Genomic DNA, 15331 nt, shown 5'->3' with positions numbered 1-15331 from the left:
CAACACGAAATCAATCGATGACAGCGACGGATTTTCTCCTATCGTCGCTGACGACATTTTGTCAATAAATTGTAAAATTGAAGAGAATTTAGTAAACTTTTCGTAGTGTTTAGTGTTAAATAAGCCACAAAGATGGCAGACAATGAACAGAAAGCTATGCAGTTAATGGCCGAGGCGGAGAAGAAGCTGAGTTCTTCGAAAACTTTCTTTGGATCACTTTTCGGGTGAGGACAATGAGTTAATCATTATTTTGTTGATATTGTCCTAATTGCGACTTAATTGACTTCGTTACAACCTTCTGCATCTTCTGATGACCTGTGAACATGAAATTCATGCATGAATAAACATTGATTGACCAAATTTTTTTGGCAAATGTAATTTCATTGTTGAACCACTTACTCTCTCTGAGTATTCTAATTAAGGCAGCCTGATTAAGTGAATTATGTTCGCAATTAAACACGGTTTTATTATTACACTGCAGCCTAAAATACTGTCATTCCATCCATGAGTAATGCTGTGAACTAATCTTGAATCTTATTAGACTATGATTCAACTAGGCGTGAAATTGTGGATGAAGGAATAAAGCACTTATTATGGTAATTACCCGATTAGTTCAAGTATCTAGGATTATTAAGGAAACAATCTCAAAGAGCTCACTTCTACATGTGGCACTATTATCAATACTATTTGTTTTAAAAATTAAATCAAAAAAATGTAAGATGATGATGGATTTATTAAGCCTAATAGATAAAGTAATAAGATAAATTTGTCCACACACATAACAGTTCAATGTTTTTCCAATATAATCAAATGAAAACATATCCTACAATGTACAATTTTTCATTCACAAAAATAAAATTATTTTCTATCATTACACATACATATCTATTGTCTAAAATTCTAACTGCTATAAACAAATAAAGGAAACAACAATAATGATCTCATTCAATGTAACCTGAAGACCTTTGCATAATAAGTTGGATAACAGAAAAACACTTCTTTTCCTAATGTAATGTATTAGTAATTGTTAGCTCGTGAACAAACAATCCTTGAGACTGAATTCAGTATGTAAATGTTTAGGCTTTGTTTGTATTTTATTTGTTAAATAATGTTTGTATTGTGTACTTATTTATATGTAAGATTGTAAACTCTTATATGAATTAAAATAATCAATACATGTTACAAAATATTAGTAGGATTATTCAAACTTTTGTGTTTTTTTTATCAACTGGGTATTGCAAAGTCAAAACATCTTTGCTGCGATTAAAGTGCCTTTTAAATGTTTAACAAAAACTACAGTCATATCTAATCACACATCATACTTTGTTTTGTCTCCAAAAATACAGTATTATTTGCATACTAGCCATTTCGTACAGTTCCACCCATATCCCAGGAGAACCACTTATTCATATACATACCATGATAGAATATAACCTATGTATTACAAGAAAAGATGGTTTTCTATAAAGAAAAGTATTTTGACAATTGGTTCTATAGATGCTTTGCCGCCTACAACCTCACAAACTCAAAATTGTACCTCATTGTAGTATGTATTAGGAAGATTCCATTAAATAACACCTCTAAAAAAACACTTTGTTGATGTAATAATATGACTAGTTTAGCACATGCAGCAGAAAATTCCTATTAATCATCACTTTATTAGCATGGTGGTAATATTATTAGCAACATGCTTTTGAGAAACTATTTTCATCACCAATAGTTTTGACCTAGTGGGATAATCAGAAAAATATCTTGTATTATCAGGGGTGTCTTATGTTCATGAGATAGATATCAGATTCAAATGATACTCCAAAGAATTCTCAGCAGCGGCTACCGCACCTGAAAAGTTCAAACAGTTATTTTATCACACAAAATTGAATAACTTGCAACTTAGGGGTCCTATCCACCACATCTATCATATCATCATATTATCTAGAAACCCCCACAAAGCAAATTATACAGTTTTGATCAATTTGTAAAAGTCATGTCACTCCTCAGTGGTTCTTCGAAAGTCGAAGAAGCGGTAGACTGCTACCTCCGGGCAGCGAACCTCTTCAAAATGGCCAAGAAGTGGGCGCAGGCAGGACAGGCGTTCTGCAGTGCAGCCAACTTGCATCTGAAGGCTGGGGTCCGTCACGATGCGGCTACCAACTTCGTCGACGCTTCCAATTGTTATAAGAAGTGTGATCCTAATGGTAAGTGAAAGAATAATCTTTGAAATATTCGTAATTTTTTCAGGATTTTAGCTACACATTGATTAATTCATATACCTACATTGATTAACTACTGTTACAAAGGTCTACAAACTTTCTTGTTAATATTATCAGCTGTTTCTCACAGTTTCACTTGTGTCCCAAAGGAACTACTTCACTCAACCATATAAATATAAGTAGAAAGCCATATTATTATGCCAATCTTTTCTTTCATGGGCTGGAACATATTAGTATTTTTTTTTCACTTATAGGTGTACCTAAATAAAAAAAAAACCTATCTTTTAGGTTTTGCAATCGAGATTTTGCACCGCATTTAAAACAATTTAGCGTTACAACTTTAAAAACAAGTCCTTGATAGTTATAGCAATAACTTTTTTGCGTGTACTTTATGTTATAATGAGTTTCACTCGGCGACCTAAGTCAAAAGTGAAATTACGCTCAGCTTATCAGCCTTATCATATGCGCCAATGTAACGGTGACTGGGAGTTAACTTTTTAATGGGCGTAATGTTTGTACGTAGGAAACTGATGACTCATGGTTATTATAGTAAATAAATGTTAATGGCTAATTGAAGTCTTCCTCTATGTGTATTTTTGGAGGCAGTTAAGAGTATCTTTTTGGTCATTTTAGCTTTAAAAAATCGATCAATACGGGCAGAGCAAAAGGGAGAAAAAAAAGAGGAAATAAAATAACACCTTTCCCACAGACATGAGAAAATATGATAACATCATAACAGTTGTTTACCAAAAGAAAAACTATGTAACCTTTGTAAAACAGTTTGAATGCCATAATAAAACGAGCTGATTCAAAGTCATGGAATTCCTCTTGCTCAACAAAACTATACCTAATGTAGTCCTACTGTTTTGGTATAAACGTTGTCTCGTAACAAGTGGGTTTAACTGAGACTGTGAGTCATCTAAGAACTCAGATTAGATTATGCAGATAAGTTTTCTTCATGGTAATGAATCACTAATATTTTCGGTCCTGTTTTATTAGGTTTTTTAACATTTTCAGAAACTACTTAAAACAGTTGGATAGCTCATTTATCGATGAAGGCACTGCGCTTTATCCAAATGCGCGAAGAATTTCCATTTTCCATGTTACACGGACAAATCTGAGTAAAAGCTAGTTTTTAATATCAACACCCACGTTCACAAGGTTAATATTTAAGAAATTGTTGTCCTTATATATAGTTCAGAAAGTTTTCATTCATGTAACAATAGAGCTAATACTTTGTAGGAGTTAGAAAAGAATTACATGAAAAAATAACCTTTTTTCGGTCCTAAAAGCCAGTTCGAAGTAGCCAGCCAAACAAACAAAGCAAAAAATACTTTTAGCTTCGATAAATCAAATAGTTCCCAAAGGATATACAAGAAAAAACATTCGAAAAGAGAAACGCGAAAATGCCATTTCGTATTTCACCGTGGGAAACAAAATGGTTGATGACAATGCTTTAATATTGGTATTACTAGACAAAATCAATATTAACTGAAGGCGTCTAGACTTTCAGAAATTACTGATGCGCTGTAAGCTAAGTGTTCGTTAAGTCGAGTTAAGTTGGGCTGTTTACTTAATTGCCGACAATTACCGGAGTATACAATTTCAAGTTGAAATTACGCAATTTGTGTATGAATTATAAATGTAGTAGTAAGGAAATCCTTGCATATTTTATTGTTTTACATTAAGTCGTAGCGGAAATCTTATCATTGTTGTACTATAAAGTATAAAAACAATAGACGTACAATGTGATGTAGGTGCTGTGGTAGAAATTACTTTGATTTAGAATGCCTACGGAATTTTCAAACATTTATCACCTATCTATACTAAAATGTATTACGAAGCAGAAGAATTATTGGTCTGATTTCAGTTTTTGAAAGCCCATTTATCGAAGAAGTATTAGTGGAAAGTAGTATTTTATATAGGTAGTTCGATTTGATACAGTAATAAATTCTAATAATCCTCGAAACTCAAAATAGGCAATGCAGAATTGAGAATATACAGAGATAATTTAGTATTACGTACGCTACGCCCAATTCGGTTCAAAATTATAATTGGAATCGTGTAAGCTTAGGCCTACCAAAGGCCGCGCAGAAAACTTATTACTTGCAAAATTGTATTCATTTTTGTGATTATTTAGAGAAATTATGTTTTTGTACTACATAGCCCATTTATCTAGGAAGGATTTAGGCTTTTTATTTTAGTGCCCGGGGTTTTCCCCACGGAACTCGGATGAAATCGATGGGGAATCAGTAAGAAAATAGGCTTGTGTTGTTGGAGAATATCCTACATCCAAGTTAGTCATACATGCCTACATAGCTTCGGAAAATCCTACTATACATAATAAATAGTACATCCTTCCGTGCATTCCGGATGAAGCCTACATTTCGTGTAGCTCAGTTCAATCTAGCCAAGCGGAGCTATATGCTAAAACATAGTCTACGATATACGATGTGTTTGGAACATCGCCAAACTGTCCTTTAGTGTACACTTGTTTTTAACTTTGGCTGAAATGTATACATCGTTAAGTTTCTTTGAAATGTATGTGAGAAGGATTTATTTCGTAAATTGGCTTATAAGTGGCCATTTGAGGTCCAATTATGTAGGACGTTGATTTTATTTTTGAAAATGTTTTAAGAAATCATTAGCAAAGTGAAATGGCGATTGCCTATAGCAAACAAATGTTTTTTTTTGGCCTGTATTTCTCAATCAATGCAACAAATATTACTGCAACAGAGATTTTATTTGATCGAGCCAACTTACAGTGTCCATTATGTCCAAAATGTGACAACAAAACGCCACTTTCATACATAGTCAATTAATTACAATAATACGTTTCACAGAACACTTTCTTAAATGTGTTCGATTATTCAGTGGCCTATATTTCGTGTTCATACTAACAAAACACTCGCTTCCCTGAGGAAATCGGATAAAAATTAGTACACATACACACATTAAATTCAAAGATATAATGGTATCGAAATTCTACTCGCGTGTATAAAATCGTTTGTTGAGGAGAATCGGTAAGCGGTTCCTACCGAATCCGACGTATTTGTTATCTACGATTTTTTTTTCTCAATGGGGTGCATACCCCCTGGGTATTGCTCCAATTACTTTTGCGTATTCGCTACACATTTTTCTTGTCATGGTTTGTGAACGATGGTGTTTCCTTATCGATAGAATGTTTTTAGCTTTCGCATTTAATTCTCTCATTGAACCTACCATTTTATAAATGAAGGAATAGATTTTGATATTTGCCGTGGGGGCGTGATCTATCAGTATTTTATCGGTCTATGAGGGGTAAATAATTCCGTGCCAAAAGGTTTTCGATTCTTATCGGTTCTGTAGTTGAAGCATATTATTCAAAAGATTCACATTATAAACATGAAGGATGAAAACTATTCATTTAGTTCTAGTTTAAACAGAAATCGTTCACAATCGAAGCAAGATGATTGGCATCTCTGAGCCCAACCAAATAATGCGACAAATGCAAGCAATGGGATTTCCAATGCCAAAGTTAATCGGTTCTTAGGTATTTGGTCGAAACATTAAGAATAAATATACTTTAATATAATTCCTGAATCGGAAAATGAGTTGTTTAATAAACGTCCTGTGAAAACTACTGCGCTCGGATAAAAGGTAGCTTATAGTCTTCGTCTATAACGGGGCAGACACTGAAAGAATCCTTCTGAGATTAGCGCGTTCAAACAAACTATTCAGCTTTTACGTTACTCCATGTCGCAGATTTAGCTATGCCATGGAAAATATTTACTATAACAGCTTTATACAAATCTTCACTGTTTGATGAACAACATTACACGTATTACATCACCTTACGTTATCTGAGCTAATGTTGCTGATAACAGATGATCAGCTGATATCTTAGTAGCTTATCTTTAATCTATTGACTTCAATGTACACAATAGCAAGATAATATGGCGTTACGATTTTGTTTTCATACTTCGTAAAAAATGTTCCTGCTTCTATTAAATGTAGTTCTTATGTCCTTAGATATTAAGAAAACTTGTATTTTGTGTTATCTTTGTATATCCATAGTCACTTCAGTGACCGCTAAAGAAAATCGTATTCATAAAATATCTGAATCACTATCTGCGCAGTATATTGAACTTTTTTTACAAATAAACAAAGGTCACATTCACCGACCCAAAGATGCCCGCTGTATTCATGAATAAAGTTTCTAAACTGAACAAAATCAACTGGTAGAGTATTGGTCCATATTTTCTCATAATTGTTTAGAAATAATTACCATTCGTGTAAGAATAAACTCGGTAATAATAATGTAGACATAGCCTAAGTGCTAGTAATGAATATAGGCCGTCTGGCGCGTGAAGTATGCCAAATAATGGTGTCAATCGATTTCCCTATGGCGTTTAATAGCCTTAACATGACGTAATTGGCAGTTGCCACGCGCATATCAATATTAGAAATTATTTGATTGTAATTTCCTACGTGTTATTATGTAGATAAGCAATGGCGCCGCTGGATTTAATGATTGGTTTTAAAAATAGTAAAATGAGTTGGTGTTCCACAAGGAACTGTTTTAGGGCCTGCTTTATTTTTTACTGTTAAACATTGTTTTATTATGCATGGAGATAATAAGAAAACAGTTTACTGAAAACCTTGAATTTTTATTTTAAACACAAGTTAGGGTTTATGATCTATTTTTTTTAATAATTTGTGTTTAATTGCAGAGGCTGTCTCGTGTCTGCTGAAGGCGATTGAGATCTACACCGACATGGGACGATTCACCGTAGCTGCTAAACAGCATCAGGTAAATACTTCTAAATTGATTGCCTATTTTATTTAAACAATTTATATTGAAGTGTGTGAAAATGAGAACAGTTTAGATACATGGCCGGTACTATCCAGAAGTTTATATTTTCATTATGAATGCTTAATCCTTCTCCGTGTGAGAGGCGGCCTGTGCTCAGCTGTGGGACGATGAAAAGGCTGTAACGTAACCCCAAGTATTAACAATACTTCCTCACCCACAGAACATTGCTGAGCTATATGAAACCGAGTGCGTAGATCTCTCCCGCGCCATGCAGCACTACGAACAGGCGGCTGATTACTTCCGCGGCGAGGAGTCCACCTCCTCCGCCAACAAGTGCATGCTCAAGCTCGCCCAGTATGCCGCCCAGCTCGAGCATTATGATAAGGCTATACAGATCTACGAGCAGGTGAGTGTTCTCAACAGTGATCATTGCAAGATCCCATTAACATAATTCTTTATTAGAGAGAAATAAAAAATATTTAGATAACATAACATGGGCACAAATAGGGAGTAATAGTACAACAACAATAGATAATTGTGCCAAATAAGTCCAGTTCAACATTATGCTAGACAGGTAGCGCCTGACGCTAGTTTTCAACTTCCTACAAAGATACTATGAATTTTGAAGTTTCTAGTAAGCATTTAGAGATCAGCATTGTTTAAAAACAAATACACTTCTGGACACATCTATTGGCCCACCTTAGAGTTTAGGTTTCGATGGCCCCTACCGAAATATTATTGCTAGACTGAACAAAAACTGTTGATGCAGTTTTAAACCTGATACATTTTACCTTCTTTTTCGATCGTATTGTTTTAAATTTGAATTCAGAATACCATACGACATGGAGCTACGCCTAACAAGTCGGATATGTGCCTCGTTAAAGGCAATTGATTTTTGAATAAAAAACATGTTTTATCAAATAAAGGTTTAATTTAATAACGTGTGTTGCCTCCATGGGCATCTACCACAGCTCTCATACGATTAGACATAGAGTTTATCAACCGCTCTATGAAGTTTTGAGGGATCATCTCCAATTCCTCTTCTATGGCAGTTTTCAACACCTGCATCGTCTGGGCAACTGGCTGACGAGCCCTAACACGTCTTTTTAGCTCGTCCTACATGTGCTCAATGGGGTTCTTGTCTGGGCTTCTGGCTGGCCAGTCCATAACTGTGATATTCACATCCCGAAGATATTCCCTGACGATGCCGGCCGCATGGGCTCTTGCATTATCATGCATAAAAAGGAAATTTGGGCCCACATAGTCCGCGTATGGTATCACGTGAGGTCCTAAGCACTCACGAATGTACCTTTCAGCATTTAATGTTGGCAGCCGTGGTCCTGTAACAACCTCAAGTTTAGTTTTGCCGCTCGCGGATATACCGCCCCAGACAGTCCTTGAGCCACCGCCATAAGCAACCCTCTCTTCAAAGCAGCATTGTCAGAAACGCTCTCCCTTACGTCGGTAGACCTTCTTCCTTCCATCATTGCCATGTAACACAATTTTAGACTCATCAGAAAAGAGTACACGGCTCCAATCTTGGTGTCTCGAATTTAAATGACTGCGTGCGAAATGAAGGCGCGCTGTTCGGTGGGCTCGCGTTAGTTTGGGCCCATTAGCTGGCTTGTGTGGTACCATATCGTGTTCTTTTAACCTTCTCCGAACAGTTCGAGCACTCACAGATACTCTGTGGAAGTCGCGAAGTTGTTTTTGTATCTCAATGGAGGTAAGGTGACGATTTCTCAAACTGGTCGTCACGATGAATCGATCCTGCCTTTCAGTTGTGACCCGAGATCATGGCCTTCCTTGGCGACGAACAAAGCCGCCAGTCTCTAGGTACCTCCAATAAACATTTCGGACCGCAGATCGACTTAAATTAAGTTGAGCACTCACGTTTCTTTGGCTGTGTCCGGCCTGAATAAGTGCCACAGCTTGGGCGGCGATTTCAGGTGAAATATCCATAGATTATTGAGAGAACCTCACCTTAATGTTAAGAATAAGTAATGTTTGTTGCAAAACCAACGATATCAATCACTTTTTCAAGAATTAAATCCAAGTAAACCAATAAAACCAAGTTTTCTTAGTAATCGATTGTTTGATATCAACAAGCAGGCTCTAAATTGTCTCTTGTTTCTTTAAATTCTGTATTCGAAATTCAAAAAAAGACTATTGAATGAAATTGTGAATGTGCAAGGTTCAAAACTGCATAAAAACCTTTTGCTGGACCTAATATAAAAATTTCGCTAGGACCAAACGAAACTGAAAACCCAAGGTGGGCCTATAGATGTGTCCAGAAGTGTATATGAAGTCAAATCCCAGACAAAATTGATGCGCTTTTTCAAACTTTTGTATCAACACCTGAAAATCAAAAACCAAAGCTTCTAAGAAATTAGAATTGGTATGGCTATCTTTTGACACTCTAATTTCACCTTTCAGATAGCCAAATCGTCCCTGGACAACAGCCTGCTGAAATACAGCGCTAAAGAGTACATGTTCCGCGCGGCGCTGTGTCACCTCTGCGTCGACATACTGAACGCTCAACACGCCGTCGAGAAGTACTGCGGCCTGTACCCCGCCTTCGCCGACACTAGGGAGTGTAAGCTGATTAAGGTGAGTCTGTCTCATCATCTGCCTAGCCTTTTCCTAATCATTATTTGGTCACCCCAAAACAAAAGGCATCGTTAAAGAACATCCAGGATCCAACATTTGACATGTCTCTGAAACAAGGAGGATCTCGTCAGCTGGATAGCAGAATGTTTTAGGCCATTGAGGTGGAATTGTGGACTGCGAAGATCAATCGGACACAGCCAGATTCAATACATTTTCTAATGATAGTTACTAAAAAGCATGTGAAATAATATAAAACGAATGTAACTAATTTTCTAAGGGCACACTGAAAAAGAGTATGTACTTTTTTATTGCTCTGAAAATTCTGCACTCTGCAACTAAGTTTATCATCTATCTATTCCAGGAACTGATCGAGCATTTGGAAGAGCAAAACGTGGACGCTTTCACTGAAGCCGTGAAAAACTACGACAGCATATCTCGACTGGACCAGTGGTATACGACCATGCTCGTTCGTATCAAGAAACAGATCAACGACAACCCCGACCTGCGCTGAGTCGCTCGCCTCCCGCCTGCCGCAGCCGTGTGTCTAGCGTGAGTGGCCAGCATTATTTAATTAAATCCAACCTTTATGTTATTAAAAAAAAAATCTTACATTTATTATTTACATTGGCAATTATGTCTCTTGTTTTCCTTTTTTGAATTTTAAATCAGAATCTTCCATTTTTGAACTGTCTTTCGAGTCATGCATTGTTATTAGAGTGTTACATCGCAATACATATGTTAGGAAGGAATCGACTTTCACATAAGTGAAGGGGCAATGCATGCTTGGCTGTCAGTTTAGCTGCTCTAACAATATAACTTATTTTAAGTTGATTGTAATGCAATTTTCTGTTAATATAATTTAATAAAACTACTTAAACACAACAAGATCTACGAGCGTGTCAAAAATAAAAAAACAACTTGACATTTACCATGAAATGACATTTATGACGTTCCAGTCATGACAGCTGCTGTCATTTTGACGTTGTCATGACACAATTGTCTATAGGTAATCTATAGAGTATGTAAGAAGACGCGATTGATGCTCAATAATGCTTGCATAACGGTGAGCGGCGAAGGGCGATATAATGTTTCCTTTTTTATCATAAACTCTGTAGAATATTTCATTATGCCTATTTCATTGTAACAAGTTAGGCAAATCAATGTTTGTATCACATTGTTTGACAGTATTTTAGTTTTCTTTGGTAGTAATTGATAAAATGTTGACTGATAGCGGTAGAGAGAGATTGATACTCGGTTATTTGGTAGGTTTTAGTTTTCAGAGTATTAAGTGATGGTTGTTGGTTCACGAATCCTATTACTTTTCATAATTTAATTCCTCATAACAGTGTATTCTCAACAATCTGTCATGCCAATTTTAGCAGTCAAGACATGGAAAGCCAAATCCATATTATTGTTTAAAATGATTGATTCCCATCACGGGCATTTAAGTCTGATTATGTATGCCCCAAGTCTTATTGATCGCATTCCGATTAGTTTAAATGAATCTTTGATTAAAGAAAGATGTACTAAGTTACCCAATCGTGTTTGAGTATTTCAAATGTCAAAAAATGTGACACAAACACATATTTAGTATTCAAGATTTAGTCGGTATAATTAGAATATAAGTCGGGAGTAAAATCATTATCGAAAAATGTTTTTTATCTGTACGTTAAAACTGTAACGTTCCAATTTACGCAGTGATTTCGTTTGAGTTGTATACTCTTTATTTATATTTATTTTTCTTGTATTGCGAGGCCGGCGTGGCGTTTATTGTATATATTATTGTTTTTAAATAGCGTAAAAAGGATTCCCCCGTACAATTTTGTTTGATGCAGTGGTATTGCCAGGTGAAAAATGTTTTATGTATTTTTGTTACTTGCAACCTGTTCAAGAGTATGGTATTCTTGATACTTTTAAGATGAATCCTATCAGATTATGCTTTATGATTTTTTACCTTGTGTTATGAAATAGTGAGATATTTCAGTATCAATTTTTTTCTAAATATACTTTGTTTCAGTATGTTTATCCTAATATGTATTATGGCATTACCACTAGACAATTTTGTTTCCCACAAAAGTTATTTGCAATGGGGCCTATTCTCATTTAGAGTTAAAAAATAATATTTATAACATTTTATTTTGTTGTTGTAAATAATGTCTTGTTTCGTTAATAAATTTTATATTTTTAATTTCTATTTTTTTTTACCCTTGTGTTTCTTTTCTTATTGGCACAGACATGGTTATGTAAAACGTCGAAAAGTATTATAATGCAGCTGTAGTACATGATCAAGAAACTAATTTAACTTCTTTACTTCCAGTTTTAAAAAGATGAAGAAGACTACAAACATATTGAAATTCATAGACGAAAGATTTTTACGGTTTTGTTAATATAATTCGTTCACAAATTCATAACTATGTTTGTGCTATTGACTGTATTCACACTACGATTCAAAAAGGTATTTTATAGAAGACTAACTTAAAAGTCTATTAATAGAAGGCCGTGTTAACTAAAAACCGTTTTTCACCAGATTTAATTACGAAAAAAAGACGGCACTATTCCAGGGTAGTTACAACTTTCTCCTGCAATGGAATTTAACATCTTATAATGCTCATGAAAAATCAGTATTTATTCGAGTGATATTTTGATGCCAAGGTCAAAAAAATCGTAGTGTGTATCCAGAACCTTATAAGGCTTCCCAATTTAGCTAAGGTAACTTACGCACTTGCGTTTTGTCGAGAGCGTTTTAGATAAAAAATCGTACGGTAAACAGTCGGGTTTTTAATTATTGTAAGAAGTTCACCGAATATGTCTAAAATTCGCCTTAATGTTAGGCTTACATTTTTGGTAATTAATATATTGTATGCCACATCTAGTAACTATATCAGTTATTTAATCAGTTCTTTTAAACATTGGCATTTATTTAGTTCATGACTGACGTGACTGCATAGTTTATATTCAGTAAGATTAGTCGAACATAAAATAAATCACTTTCTTTAAAATGAGATCCATATAGTAATGTTGAAATTACAGCATCCATTTCGTCTTACTGGTTAATAAAATATCTATGAAAGGTTTCAAAAGAAACTTTCGTTTTGTGTAGTAGGTAGTAGAACATAGCTCAAAGTTATTTTTGTCCACATTTTTAACTTCTACATTAGATCAATAATATAATATAATCTTAGATGTGGCATACCGTAAAACAGTCTAGAGTTAAAGTTTCGCAATTATCCGTAACCATAGCAACGCCAGTTATGTATCGCATTGTATGGCACACTGATATTCGTTTAATGTAAAAATAAAATGTTAATACAAAATGTTTTTGTGTTTTATTGTGCTCCCGTCCTTAGTTGAGTTTTTCCCCCATCGCTGTTCATGTGTGCCATGACCTTTACTACAATTTCTTCACCTTCCGACCAAAACTGTTATAAAACTAACCAATTCATTTTATAATCAGTTTAAATTATCAGAATTTTACACTTTGCAGTCACCGACTACTTTTGTATCAATTTACGTCAATTATGCTAAAATTAACCAATAATTATATTGCTCACAATACCTATACCTACACTTAAGTACAATACGTACATTTTAGAATATTAATTAGAACCTCCCTATCGTTAACTGTAGCCGTGATAATCTACGTATATTGTGTAAATTCACCGAATGCCGTATGTAAGCTTAACGGTCAGTTTTGTACGGGTCAGTCGCTCCTTGTAAAGCACTCAGCTGCATCCGGTTAGATTGGAAGCCGACCCCAACATAGTTGGGAAATGGCTCGAAAGAAGAAGAAGACTAAAAGGTTGCCGGAAAGCAGTGGATGCGTGTTGCTGAAGATCAAGCAAAGAGGCGAAATTTGGAGGAGGGCTTTGTCCAGCAGTGGACGTCTTTCGACTGACACACGACCACGATGACTGTAAAAGAACGGCAAATGCGCCGTTCGTTCAAAAACGTGACGTCAAGCTCTTAGGTACTATTGGGCCCTTGAATTTAAGCGTTAAGTTTCTTATGTCATTAAAATCTAGAAGGTAATGCAGGAAATTAATAATTAGGTAGGTACCTATATTTTATCGTCATATCTTTTTAATTAATTAAAAGCATATATCTACGTTGAATATAATATAATGTATCATGGTCAAAACCATTTGAAAGTTCAAAGCGCCACGCGGTTTTAATTTACGATGACTACATTAAACTTTACAACAACATTAAATTGGTCAAAGTCTAACCGAAATATTCAGAAAATTGTTGGTAAAATATCAATTTGAAATTTTAATTTAATGACAGGAAATCCACCTATAAACTTCATCATGTACTACCCTTATGTACACGCTTATGTGTTTCCTCATTTACTCTCCCTATTTATATCTTACTCTCAAAAAGAAAGTCAAACCAAACAGGTTTTCATTCTGAATTATGGACCTATTCAGTTAACGCTAATGTCTCTAAATAATTTCGTTCCTGTTCTGAAGACATGAGACCACCTAAAGGATAATGAACGTAAGAAAGGCTTTCAGAAACAATTTATTTCACCAAAAAATTACACATGTACATTATTCAAAGGTTTCCCAGTAAAATCTTCAGGCTTATTGCTCGGTTGCTTATGGTAGCCGTACAAATGCATCTTATCAGCATTGTTGTGCAACATTTTGTCCAACACGGGCGCATTATCGTCCTGTGTCGCCTTATCTTTTCTCTTGACCTTTTTTGTTTTATCATCGTAATTTTGTGCCCCATCTTCGTGTCTATCCCAAAGTGGTGGTGCCTTTTGCTCCTGATTCTCTTTGTCCTCAGAATCTTCCTGGTCCTTTTCTTTGTTCATAATGTTATCTACCACCTCTTGGGGTACAATACCCTTGTCGACCAATTGGGTGCACAATTCATTGAAGGCCCTAGCAAGATCGTTTCCTAATGAAAATTTTCCTGAAACCTTGACTTTGTACGCTTGGGTCAGTGAAAGACCTGTGGAATAGTGAATCATAGTTATATCATAATTATGTCTAAAGTTCACAAGAGATGGTTATCGGTAAAGTCTCTCATTGTCTTGTTCATTAATATGTTTTGACGCAGAGAAATATGCTTGCCAACCACGGTCATTTCAATTAAAATACAATATAGAATGAATATTAGTTACTGACTAAGCGCCAGTAGGTATGCTACTTAGATTTCATTGAGTGAAAGAATCGAAAATATGTTCCCATTATTTTCCAAGAAGAGAAAGGATTTTAAAAATAGGTATTTCTTCTCTAAATATCTTGACATATCATTGTGATGAGATCCTTCAAACAAATAAAATGGCTATTAGGTTAAACCTTTTTTGGTAGTCTCGTTACCGGCTGACGTCTTGTTCATCTCCCGTAAAATGATACATACTACCTAACTCTTCGTGTGATTTACCTACTTTTTACTATCTTTTACTCGTGTGTTTTGGCAATTTCACAAACACGGATAAAACGTAGCCCATAACCTGCCTCGATAAATAAGCTATGCAAATATTTTTTTGCATTGGACAAGAAGTCCTAATTTAGAACAAACTCTTTAGCTTTTACACTAGATTAGATTTCTTACCATATAGAAGAATGAATATACGAAACATCTTGCCTCAAACTTACATACTTAATGGACAATACCCACAACAGTTATTAATTGTTACCTGCAAATTAACTAAATTAACAAAGCAATAAAATATGCAGTAAACTGTTAATCGGTTGCAAAATGC

General features: G+C 35.1%; 2 protein-coding genes across 2 annotated transcripts; one reads left to right on the top strand and one right to left on the bottom strand.

The window, feature by feature from the left end:
* Nucleotides 1–11803, top strand: Alphasnap (alpha Soluble NSF attachment protein). Its single transcript, XM_021331539.3, has 6 exons — nt 1–224; nt 1999–2195; nt 6923–7002; nt 7226–7411; nt 9442–9615; nt 9977–11803. The coding sequence occupies exons 1-6, from the start codon at nt 133–135 to the stop codon at nt 10124–10126; spliced, it is 879 nt and encodes a 292-aa protein (XP_021187214.1). The 5' UTR covers nt 1–132; the 3' UTR covers nt 10127–11803.
* A 2323-nt stretch (nt 11804–14126) lies between these two features.
* Nucleotides 14127–15331, bottom strand: LOC110374046 (uncharacterized). The gene is made up of 2 exons (XM_021331585.3): nt 15181–15331; nt 14127–14574 (listed from the first exon to the last, which is right to left on the bottom strand). Exons 1-2 carry the CDS (start codon nt 15206–15208, stop codon nt 14153–14155), a joined length of 450 nt encoding a protein of 149 aa, XP_021187260.3. The 5' UTR covers nt 15209–15331; the 3' UTR covers nt 14127–14152.

The sequence above is a fragment of the Helicoverpa armigera genome, chromosome 23 (assembly GCF_030705265.1).
Source record: "Helicoverpa armigera isolate CAAS_96S chromosome 23, ASM3070526v1, whole genome shotgun sequence".
NCBI lineage: Eukaryota > Metazoa > Arthropoda > Insecta > Lepidoptera > Noctuidae > Helicoverpa > Helicoverpa armigera.
This window is presented reverse-complemented; position numbering and strand designations above follow the sequence as displayed.

What these genes read in the sequence shown, in the direction of transcription:
- LOC110374046 (XM_021331585.3), bottom strand. Translation starts at nt 15,208, where the DNA reads ATGTTTCGTATATTCATTCTTCTATATG. An exon ending in TATATTCATTCTTCTATATG is followed by an intron (nt 14,575 to 15,180) that starts GTAAGAAATCTA and finishes ACTATTCCACAG; the next exon opens with GTCTTTCACTGACCCAAGCG.
- Alphasnap (XM_021331539.3), top strand. Translation starts at nt 133, where the DNA reads ATGGCAGACAATGAACAGAAAGCTATGCAGTTAATGGCCGAGGCGGAG. An exon ending in TAGCTGCTAAACAGCATCAG is followed by an intron (nt 7,003 to 7,225) that starts GTAAATACTTCT and finishes CCTCACCCACAG; the next exon opens with AACATTGCTGAGCTATATGA. An exon ending in GGGAGTGTAAGCTGATTAAG is followed by an intron (nt 9,616 to 9,976) that starts GTGAGTCTGTCT and finishes TATCTATTCCAG; the next exon opens with GAACTGATCGAGCATTTGGA.